Raw genomic sequence first — 12,375 nt, 5'->3', positions numbered from 1 at the left:
GTATAACAATTTTAGGTTTTTTTCGCTTATTTAAAAAATACGGGCCGAGTTGGGCCGGGCCGGGTCTTGCTAAGAAATTCTCGGGTCGGGTCGGGCTCGGGTCTCAAAAATTGGAGCGGGCCGGGCCGGGTTGGGTTTTGAAAATAGGTCGGCCCGCACATCTCTAATCTGCATAGCCAGGGCCTATTTTTCAAAAATAATTTTGTTAAATTTCTAACTCTTTCTAAGACCAAATTATTTTCTTAGATTTCTAAGAAAGTTTATTTTAAAAAAAATCAAATTTTCAGAAAAATTTTAAGAAATTTGAAAAATAGGCCCTGCATCTGCACCCCTGACCTTATAGCTCTCGGCTATCCACTTATCTACATCAAGAAAACATACTAGACGAATCTAACAAAACAAATAATAATGTAACATTTCACCGACAATCACTTATATCAATCACATTAATGTACTCCCCCTTTACCACCCTACTTTTGGGGTGGGGGTAATTTTTTTTTTCATCTACCTCAAAATATGAAATCTATGAAGTTTTACCTTTAAATTAAAACCAAAATCACGAAAATCGGTCGGTCAATTCTCGAGAAATATAATTTCGACCGCTTCTGGACCCAAGAATGCATGTGTGATGACGCTGCGTATTGTCATCAGACTTAAATTTGAAATTTCATCGGGCTTACGACGTCAAAATGAGATAATAAATTATTATTAATAATGTTAGTTTGTTACTTTAACTTTCACTATAATAAAGAAAATTATCTGTAATAATGCTTTTCGTAGTAAAAACAAATGTTTGATTTGCTGTAAGCGTCTCCTTAGCCGATATTATTTATTAAAAGGACTTGCGTCACAGTTACACTCTGAGTGGTTTTTGGAGATATTACTTCTTTTGTACCAAGAAGCTCAACTTCTACCAATCTGTTGGATAAGCTGCATTTTGATCAGTATTCAGCACAAACGACCACTTACATATGATGAGAACGCTAATCAAGAAATACAATGAACACAAGATTGCTGTGGCCTTGATATTCATAGACTTTGAAAAAGCTTTTGATTCAGTGGAAACATGGTCGATATTGGACTCATTAGGCGAGTGCAGAGTAGACTGAAGTTATTCTAACACAATTCGATACGTCTACAAAAACGCTACGTCGTGTATAAAACTCCATAAAAGCACGGAAAACTTCAGAATTGGCAGAGGTGTACGACAGGGTGACACCATATCACCTCAGTTATTCACATCGATTCTGAAGAGTGTTTTTAAGAAATTAGACTGGAATGAAATGGGTATCAACATAAATGGAGAATACCTGAGTAATCACCGTTTCGCATATGACATCTCCCTGATGGCAGCTGATCTAGATCAGGCGCAAATTATGTTAGAACAGTTGAATGAGGAGTCAAACAAAGTCGGTCTCAAGATGAATTTGTCGAAAAAGAAAATCATGACAAACATTGACGATGACAGAGACATTTAAAATTGGTGATACTGTCATTGAACGAGTCGACAGCTACGTGTACCTAGGTCACAAATTGAAGTTGGGTTTGGACAACCAAACTGCAGAAATAAAACGTAGAATTGTTCTTGCATGGGCAGCGTTTGGAAAACTCAGGCTAATTTTCAAAAGCAAAAGGAACAATAGTCTGAAACTTAAAGTGTTCGATACATGTGTCCTTCCTGTGCTTACATATGGAGCGGACAATCATATTTGTTTTTTCCATAGGCACACGTGCAAATAGCCAGTACTCGTTGTTTTGGCTATTCGCACTCGAGCGAAATGTGAAATGGCTATTCGCACGCGCTCTTCAACCCAGAAATTGATAACTACATCTTCCAACCTAGAGATTCGACAAACTTCCAACCGACTTTCTTCTCTACTTTATGTAACATCGTCATAATTAAGATCGTCAGAGGTCAGCTCCCATGTGTTGGGCAATCTTAACATCAGAAATTGATATGTATTTATATAATATATAAGATGCTATTTTTTTTTTTTTTTTTTTATTAAGGCTAGTTGTTGCTCGTCCTATACCGGACCAGAAACGCGCACTGAGGCCACCGATGGGCCTATTGTGCTTACTAGTTATGGATTAGACATTTGCTGTTTGGCTGAATTTTCCTGAGCTAGCAATGTAACTCAAGATATCATGGGGTTGCAAAGTTCTAATTCTGTTGTAACCGATGGTGTAACCACCCAAGTGCTTCCTCCTTTGTGTGATAAAAGCAGGGCAGTTGCACAGAAAGTGTTCAGCCGTGTCCATGAGATCCCCACATAGATTACAACTTGGATCGTTTCGTTTACCAATGGTTGTGAGGTGTTTCTTGAATTCGTAATGTCCCGTCATGACTCCGATAAATCTTTTGAGTCTTGTTCTGCTTATGTTTAAAAGGTATTTGGTGTTTTTCTTGTTTATGCGGATACAATTTTTAGCTTGACGGCAGCCAGGTATATTTTGCCAGTAGTCGACGAACATTTTTGTTTTCAATTTGTTTATTCTATGCTTTATGTAGGACCTAGAAACTCCCGTTGCTGGTTCTGGGCCTACCAGATCACTTAGCGCCCCTATCTTTGCTAATTGATCCGCTCTATCGTTTCCCTCAAGGTTAGAGTGTCCTGGAATCCAGATCAGATTCACTTTATTTCGGTTGCTCAATTGATTCAAACTGTCGTAGCATTCTTGAGCCAGAGCTGAGTCAAATTTGGTGGATGATACTGCCTTGATGCCCCCCTGACTGTCCGAGCAGATTGATATTGTGTTGTTATCGATGTTTTTCTCTATAATTACGTGACATGCCTCTATGATAGCTCTTATTTCTGCTAAGTATATGGATGAATAGAATCCTAGTGGTGTACTTATTTCAATGTTTAGTTCTTTGCAATATAATCCTGCTCCAGCTGATTCGCATATGAGAGATCCATCCGAATAGAGCACATATCCTTGTTTTGGTGGTAATGCCCCTCAAGCCAGTCCTTTCTTTTAGGAAATTGAGTTTCGAATTTTTTGTTGAACCTGAATGATGTGACTATTTTGTCTGATGGCATTCTCATGGAAGGTTCACTATTTAGTGCTTTTACCCAGACTCGTGTGTGGTCAGTCTCTCTGATTGGTGCTTTACCAATTCTATTCAACGTCGCGATAGCTTCATTAGTAATATGGATATGTAGCGGCGGTAAATTGAGCATTGCCTCTAGTGCAGCAGTTGGAGTTGATTTCCACGCGCCTGTTATGGCTAAACATGCCGTTCTTTGGAATTTACTCAATTTTTGTTGGATGTGCTTAAGATTACATCTGTGATTCCATAGAAATGAGCCATATGTTACTATAGGTCTAATGACTGTTGTATAAATCCAATACATGACTTTAGGCGACAGACCCCAAGATGCTCCATATGCCTTACGGCATTGCCAGAGAGCTATCAATGCTTTTTGAAGGCGTGAGTCGAGATTAGCTACCCAATACATTCCACTGTCTAAGATTATGCCCAAATATCGAAAATTTAGTCGACTCAATAGCGCAGTGTGTAAGTCGTTAGCCTCACACTGAATTATTGTGCTGAAAGTTCGTAAGTTCGAAATCGCTGACACATTAATAAAAAAATTATTAATGCTATGTGATATACGAATCCAACGAGCGAATACATCAGACACCAATCGCCATCTATCAGCAAATGGTGGGAACAAAAAGCTCTTCAGTCAGCAGTCAGCAAGCGATTTAGTAAGGTGCTTGGCTACGTCGTAGAAGACATTCTCATAGAATTTCTGGTCGGTATTATCATGGGAAAAGCTCTTCAATCAGCAATCAAGCAAGCGATATAGTAAGGTGCTTGGCTATGTCGTTGAAGAGAATGTTCTCAAGGTCTGGGTTGCTGAAATACAGATGTCGCAGTGAACGATGCTACCATCATCAAAATGAGATCCAATCAATGGAATGGAAAAACTCACACACGTTCGGCTGGTTGTCTCTAACAGAGAGACAGTTGGTAACATTTGTCATCAATAGTAATAAATTAACATATAAGTTAAGATTGTACTATAGCATACCAATAAAGGTGTCAAAACATGGTTTCATGCCATGTTTTTTTAAAAAAAAAAAAAAATATTTGACCTCATTAACTAGAACTATCGGTGTGCCATTTATCATTGGAATTTTGAGTCCTTCTATTTTTCTTTTCCTGGTGAATATTATCATCTTTGTTTTACTGGGGTTAACGCTGAGACCATTTTCTTCGCACCACTCTGAGACTATATCTAGAACAGATTGAAGTAGTTCGCATAATATGTTTAGGAATTTTCCTTTGAGAAGCGTTGCTAAATCATCCGAGAACCCTTCCGTCTGAAAGTTATTGTCGTTTAGCTTTTTAATAAGTTCGTTTATTACTAGACACCATAGGAGAGGAGGGAGTACCCCGCCTTGAGGACAGCCTTTAGAAGCAATCACTGTAAGTGATAACGTACCAAACTGAACCGTAATCAGTCTACTCATTAGCATAGCTACTATCCACCCAACTAATCCAGGATTAATGTTGTGCCTCTGACAAGCTCTTTTTATCGCTTCGTACTTGATGTGATTGAATGCCCCTGAGACGTCTAAAAAACATCCCAGCGCAAATTCATTGTATGAAAGTGAGTGTTCTATATTGCTAACAATGTTGTGAAGTGCATTCTCTGTAGATTTGCCGCATTGATAGGCGTGTTGTTTCTCATGTATTTTAGTAACTTTGAGCGGTACATCTCTAAGATAACGATCAATTATTTTTTCGAGAGTTTTAAGCATGAAGGAAGTTAAACTAATCGGTCTATAATTTTCGGCAAGCGCGTAGTTTGTTTTCCCTGGTTTTATTATAAAGACAACTCTTGTTCCTCTCCAACATTTAGGAATGTGCTGCAGTTTGAGTGAGGCTTTAAATATTTTGCTTAGGTAGCTTTTCATAACGAGAATTGAATTCTGAAGTGCGGCTGGCACTATATTGTCCAAACCAGGGGATTTGAATGGTTGGAAGGAATTTACAGCCCAAATTATTTTTTCATCATTAATGATCTCATCAATCAGTACATTGTCAATCCGCGTTTCTGTGACTGAGGGTGTCGATTGTTGGACATTATTGTTATCAAAAATTTGGCAGTCAGGAGTGAACGTTTAAAAGGTGTTCATACGTTTCTTTTTGGTCTTTTGTGTATTCTCCCGATGGTAACAGTAGTGAACCTACAGATTGTGCTGGGTCCCTAGACAAAATCTTAAACATTTTTGCAGAATCATGCACGCTGCTTATCTCACTGCAGTGGTTTCTCCATCCGGTTCTACTTCTTAGCCTAAGATTTTTGTTGTAGATACGTAATTCTTCATGATAAGTATCCCAATTTCCTGACTTCTTGCAGACGTTGAATAATTTCCTAACTTTCTTTCTTTGTTTCTTATCTTCAGATGTATAGTAGGGAACCGATTTACCAGCCTTATGCTTTCTAAGTGGACAAGCTTCGTTAAACGCTTCTAAAATAATTTCTTGAAAAGATTCAGCAAGTTTATCTAAGTCATTAGGATTACTGAGATGATATAAGATGATATAATATAATTTGAAATATTTTTAAACGAAGTATTTGGTTACCTGAACTGGAAGGCAGCAAATCTGGAAGATAAGGCAATTTCTTAATTAAGATGATGCTATCATACATAGACGGTTGAAGTAATGCAGCAATAGCATTTGATATAAGAACGGCAATCATAACTGGAACTATGTGGGTTATCTGTCCAGTCATTTCAAAAACAATGACTCCAACCGACACTGTGTGCGTGACAGCTCCAGAAAATGCAGCAGCTCCAACGACTGCGTAACCACCTAGAAAAAGGTTTTTAGTTCGTTAAAAATCTTTAACCTGTAATATCGTATACTAGAGACTAGAATAGCACAATTACGAAAGTATGTACAAAACACCTTCAGTATAAAACAAAAAATGTATCTAAAACCACTTACAGCCATAAATTTATGACAGATTCTTAGGAAACAAGCTACAGTTAAAGGCACCGAAATTTCAGCATGAATTTGCTTCAGCTGTTTTTCAGCTGATCGACACATACATGTATACAATCAAAACGATGTACGACACATTCATCACTGTATAGCACATTTTCCGGCTGTGTGGATGCCGCACCGTTCCACTCTAATAGTTATTTGCCTGACTTGGATTGAAACCACGAAATTACAGTACACGTTTTAATTCGTATACCGAGAGAATAATTTTTGCATGCGTATGTATGTTTCGTCGAGAATAAGTCGAGACGCAACATACATACGTATGCAATAGTACATTAAATGACAAGGGGCGAAAGTAAAACGAGCCGTCAGAACAGTCGGAGCGTTTGCTGCGACTGATCCCCGTACAAATCCATTGCGCACGTGACCCTAGTTCGTCCGTCGCCCTACTCTTACCGTAAGTCTACTGCGGCCGTAAACGTCGGTAAAGTAAAATTCTTATGAAATGTGTACGTCTTAAAAATTGCGCATAGCGCAATTACGGAGCCCTGTACGACGTTCCTTTCAAATGTAACACAAACTACACTTCTCACTGATCACTGACTTTGTAATTATCATTTTCATCGATTTATATTGTTTTTACAAAAATCCAAAATGGCGGCCGACGGTTATTTTGTTAGGAGGTGGAATAGTACGGCTGCTTTACATTCGTTAGTATCTTTCAAACAAAAAAAATCGCCCATCTTCGAACTTAGCCTCACTATTTTGACTATCTTTCAGGGAAAAAAAATTTGAAATCGGATTTGATTTACCGTCTGCTTCGAATTCCATCAATTACACACGGCATCGTAATCCTATAAGCCCCTTCGTACTTCGTACGGGGCTAAAAATTCAACCGTGTGAATCGCACAGGTTGAATTTTTTTACTTTTGCCCCGAGTCGGTCATACTATTTTTAGACCCGTACGAAGTACTGGGGTCTTATTGATTTACGCATACGTTTGTAACACGAATTGGACTCCCTGAGTAAGGGGAAACCTATTGTGGTTGTCTAGAGATGCCAAATCAGTGAAAAAAAATGTCCGTCTGGATTTGGTATTAACCGTACCAATCAGGAAAAAAAAATTATGAAATTATGTTCACCGGAGCGTGAGCTAGGTGTCTTGGAGTGAGCTCTTATCTGGCTACTCGGCCGTACAGTGAACGTGGAGTATTTTGTCAATATCTCGAGTATAAATTTTGACCGAATTTCATGAATTTTTTTTGTTTGAAAGGTATTAACGAATGTAAAGCGTCGGTAAAATTTCCGGTCTCCTAACAAAATGGCTGCCGGTGGCCATATTGGATTTTAATAAAAGTGGTACTTAGAGAGTTTCTGTTAACATGGAAATAATTTGTGGGGTGTTTCAGGCATTCCATATATCTTCTTTTTCTTTCTTCTTTTTCAGCCTGTTTCTATCCACTGCTGGATGTTGGCCTCTCCAACTTCTTTCCATTTCGTACGATCCATTGCCATTTGCTGCCAGTTTGTACCTGCAATATTCTTACTTCCGTTTCGTATTTTATATGGTCGCCAGTTCATGATCTTTTTGGTCCAACGTTCGTCTGTCCTTCGTGCAATATGTCCCGCCCAGCTCCATTTCAGCGATGCTATTCTTTCCATTACATCAACGACCCTGGTTTGTTGTCGAATCCATTGATTCGTCATTCTGTCTCTGAGTGTTATTCCAAGCATACTCCGTTCCATGGCTCTTTGTGTCACTCTCAATTTATCTTCGGATGCTTTCGTTAAAGTTAACGTTTCCGCTCCATAAGTGAGCACTGGAAGGACACAAGTGTCGAAAACTTTGCGTTTCAGACTATTATTCATTTTGCTTTTGAAAATTAGTCTGAGTTTTCCGAATGCTGCCCATGCAAGACCAATCCTACGTCTTATTTCTGCAGTTTGGTTGTCCAGACCTAATTTCAGTTTATGTCCTAGATATACATAGCTGTCGACTCGTTCAATGATAGTGTCACCAATTTTGATTTCTCTATCGTCCCCGATGTTGGTCATGACTTTTGTTTTCGATAAATTCATCTTGAGGCCAACCTTGCTTGCCTCTTCACTTAACTGTTAGCATAAGCTGAGCCTGACCTAGATTCGCTGCTATCGGTACAATGTCATCAGCGAAGCGGAGATTGCTCAGGTACTCTCCATTTATCTTTATTCCCATTTTACTCCAGTTTAACTTTTTAAAAATACTCTGCAGAATCGCCGTGAATAATTTCGGTAAAATAGTGTCACCCTGCCTTACACCTCTGCCAATTCTGAATTTCTCCGTGCTCTTATGAAGTTTTATACATGAAGTAGCATTTTTGTACACATATCGAATTGTGTTGAAGTACCTTGAGTCTACTCTACATTCGTCTAATGCGTCCAATATCAACCATGTTTCCACTGAATCGAAAGCTTTTTCGAAGTCTATGAATAGCAAGACTATGTCGATGTTGTATTCACGACACTTCTCAATAAGCGTTCTCATCACCTGCAAATGGTCGTTTGTGCTGAAACCAGATCTGAAAGCAGATTGTTCAACAGGTTGGTAGAAGTCGAACTTGTTAGTGTTTCTCTTCGTAATGATTTTCATAAACAACTTGTAGAGTGTTGACAATAGGCTTATGGGCCGGTAATTTTCCAGCTTTGTTATGTCTCCTTTTTTATGCAGCAATGTAATTACCGCATTTTCCCAGGCTTCTGGTACTTCTTCCCATTGGAGACATTGATTAAACAAAGCCGTGATTGCCTTTAACAAGGAGTCTCCACCCAGTTTAATGGCTTCCACTGGAACACCATCTTCTTAGGTATGGGCGATAATGAAAATGATTATCGATAATTATCAATTATCGATAATCGATAATTATCGACTTTTTTTATCGAAAATTATCAAAAAAATATCGATAATCGATAATTATTGATATTTTGATAATTATCAAGATATCGATAATTCGATATATCGTTATTTCGGTCTGATAATCCGATATTTATCGATATATTCCGATATATCGGTATATTATCATGAATTTTCAGATAAATATCAAAATATCGATATTTTGATAATTATCGAATTTCGATATTTTGATAATTATCGATAATTATTAAATTATCGATAACGATATGATTAATCAATTATCGATAATTTCTTTCGATTGATATTATCGATAATTTTTAACGCCTCCCATCCCTAACTTCTCCGGTAGACTTTTTGTTTTTCATCTCGGCTACTGCGGCCTTGACTTCATCAACAGTTATGTCGGGCATATCCTCCGATCTCACGTTTCTTATTATTCCATATATGGACATCTAAATATATCTATATTCACCTATATTGAGCTATATACAGGCATATAGAGCTATATAATAGCATATTCATCTGTGAAATGTTTATTTATAGGAAAATATAGGTAAATATAGCGGTATATAGCTGTTTCAATAGGAATTTATGAAAGTTGACTTCGTACGGGGCTGTCTATATTGCCTCCGGCAATTTATTTGTATATGATAACAAGGCAAAGAAAGATAATGTAAGTGATTTTAAAGGGCGAATAGCTTTTCATCAGAGAAGAGATTGAAGTAAGAGAAATGAAGAGTTTTACATGAAAGGCTTTTGATACGAACAGGTGTTTCGTACGGGTCGGCGTTAGCTATGTTTTATGATACCAACATCGAAAGTTGATACGTATCGCAAACAGCAGAACAAAATGTTGAAATATGAAGGCATTTAGCCAGAAATACGGGGTCTATCAAAATATCAAAAATTTAATTATTAAGCCATCACACCCGGGTAAAAATGTTGGACTCATGAGACCACGAAAAAAGTATTCTCAACGGTCTCATTTCGGTCTAAAAACGGTTGGTAGTCTCAATGCAGTCTCAAAATATTTTTTTTGTGTGATGAAACTTTTGGATGAACAAATTGTCATTTTCGAGATCTATTGAGTCCGAATGAGAAGTCAATTTTCGATGGAATTGTCGAGACTAAGTGAGCAGTCTCACAGTGGATAAGTTTACAGACCGCATGAGACCGAATGAGAAGTCTCTTTTCTGGTATTCTTTGACGAAAATATTTTGTTCGACTTTTGAGGCTGGTTGAGTGGTCTCATTTGACGAAAACTTTTTCTTCGATTTTTGAGGTTGCTTGAGTGGCGTCATTCAACGAAAATATTTTTTTCGACTTTTGAGGCTGGTTGAGTGGTCTCATTTGAAGAAATCAAGGAAAATATTTTCGTCAAATGAGACCCCTCAACCAGTCTCAGAAGTCGAATTTAAAAAAAAAACTTTTAATGAGACCCCTCAACCAGTCTCAGAAATCGGAAAAAATATTTTCGTCAAATGAGACCACTCAACCAACCTCAAAAAACGAAGAAAAAGTTTTCTTCAAATGAGACCACTCAACCAACCTCAAAAGTCGAAGAAAATATTTTCGTCAAATGAGACCACTCAACCAACCTCAAAAGTCGAAAAAAATATTTTCGATAAATGAGAACACTCAACCAACCGCAAAAATCGAAGAAAAATTTTTCTTCAAATGAGACCACTCAACCAGCCTCAAAAGTCGAAAAAAATATTTTCGTCAAATTAGACCACTCAACCAACCTCAAAAGTCGAAGAAAATATTTTCTTCAAATGAGACCACTCAACCAACCTCAAAAATCGAAGAAGATATTTTCTTCAAATGAGACCACTCAACCAACCTCAAAAGTCGAAGAAAATATTTTCGTCAAATGAGACCACTCAACCAACCTCAAAAATCAAAGAAAAAGTTTTCTTCAAATGAGACTACTCAACTAACCTCAAAAATCGAAGAAAAAGTTTTCGTCAAATGAGACCACTCAACCAGTCTCAGAAAACGAGGAAAATATTTTCTCCAAATGAGACCCCTCAACCGGTCTCAGAAATAGAGGAAAATATTTTCGTCAAATGAGACCACTCAACCGGTCTCAGAAATCGAGGAAAATATTTTCGTCAAAAGAGACCCCTCAACCAGTCTCAGAAATCGAGGAAAATATTTTCGTCAAATGAGACCCCTCAACCAGTCTCAGAAATCGAGGAAAATATTTTCGTCAAATGAGACCCCTCAACCAGTCTCAGAAATCGAGGAAAATATTTTCTTCAAATGAGACCACTCAACCGGTCTCAGCAATGAGACTACTCATCTGGCCTCGGAAATTGTATCAACGGTTCAAAATTAGAACTACTAATAGATATGTCTGATTTAGCAACATGCGTAACGTCGATGGAAGTCCAAATTGAAAGTTAAGCATCATTCGTCGCGGTTAGTACTTGGATGGGTGACCAGAAAAAACATTACAAATAAGAAAAAGGTAAAAAAAAATCAAATATTACTAACGATTCTCTAAATAATTTCAGTCGATTTGGTCTAGCGAATTATAAGAAAAGTAAAGGGCAGTGGCCATCTGTGAACTCAACAGAGAAGTACAAAAATCTTGCGGATAAATAACGAACGAAGAAAAAAGTTCTAAAGCCTAAAAAGAAATCAAATTTGAAAAGTCTCAAACGGTCTAGAAAAAACTCAAAAAAGAGAAGTCTCAAAACGGTCTAGAAAAAACTCAAAAAAGAGAAGTCTCAAAACGGTCTAGAAAAAACTCAAAAAAGAGAAGTCTCAAACGGCCTAGAAAAAACTCAAAAAAGAGAAGTCTCAAACGGCCTAGAGAAAACTCAAAAAAGAGAAGTCTCAAAACGGTCCAGAAAAAACTCAAAAACTAGAGTTCTGAAACAGTTTTTTTTTTTGAAATCCTAAATGAGACCACTCATCCAGTCTCACAACGTCTAACAATTTCAAAATGAGACTACTCATCCAGTCTCACAACGTCTAACAAATCCGAAATGAGACCACTCATTCAGTCTCACAACGTCTAACAAATCCGAAATGAGACCACTCATTCAGTCTCACAACGTCTAACAATTTCAAAAAGAGACCACTCATTCAGTCTCATGACGTCTAACAAATCTGAAATGAGACCACTCATCCAGTCTCACAACGTCTATCAATTTAAAAAATGAGACCACTCATTCAGTCTCACGACGTCTAACAAATCTGAAATGAGACCACTCATCCAGTCTCACAACGTCTAACAAATCCTGAAATGAGACCACTCATCCAGTCTCACAACGTCTAACAATTTCAAAAAGAGACCACTCATTCAGTCTCATGACGTCTAACAAATCCAAAATGAGACCACTCATCCAGTCTCACAACGTCTAACAAATCCTGAAATGAGACCACTCATCCAGTCTCACAACGTCTAACAAATCCGAAATGAGACACCTCATCCAGCCTCGAACATCCTCCATAAATCTTTGAAATGAGACCTCTCATTACTTTCGGATGAATTCCGATGAAT

General features: G+C 37.7%; 1 protein-coding gene across 5 annotated transcripts in view; it reads right to left on the bottom strand.

Annotated features, from left to right (window-relative positions):
• The window catches only part of LOC119067041 (chloride channel protein 2), a 228,147-nt gene that overhangs the window by 24,106 nt on the left and 191,666 nt on the right, over nucleotides 1-12,375 (bottom strand). For all 5 annotated transcript variants that reach the window (XM_037169782.1, XM_037169784.1, XM_037169783.1 and 2 more), the window contains one exon: nucleotides 5,606-5,836. In XM_037169782.1, the coding sequence (XP_037025677.1) occupies nucleotides 5,606-5,836 (231 nt within the window). The remainder of the gene's footprint in view (nucleotides 1-5,605; nucleotides 5,837-12,375) is intronic.

This window comes from Bradysia coprophila, assembly GCF_014529535.1.
Source record: "Bradysia coprophila strain Holo2 chromosome X unlocalized genomic scaffold, BU_Bcop_v1 contig_117, whole genome shotgun sequence".
NCBI classification, from domain to species: Eukaryota; Metazoa; Arthropoda; class Insecta; order Diptera; family Sciaridae; genus Bradysia; species Bradysia coprophila.
This window is presented reverse-complemented; position numbering and strand designations above follow the sequence as displayed.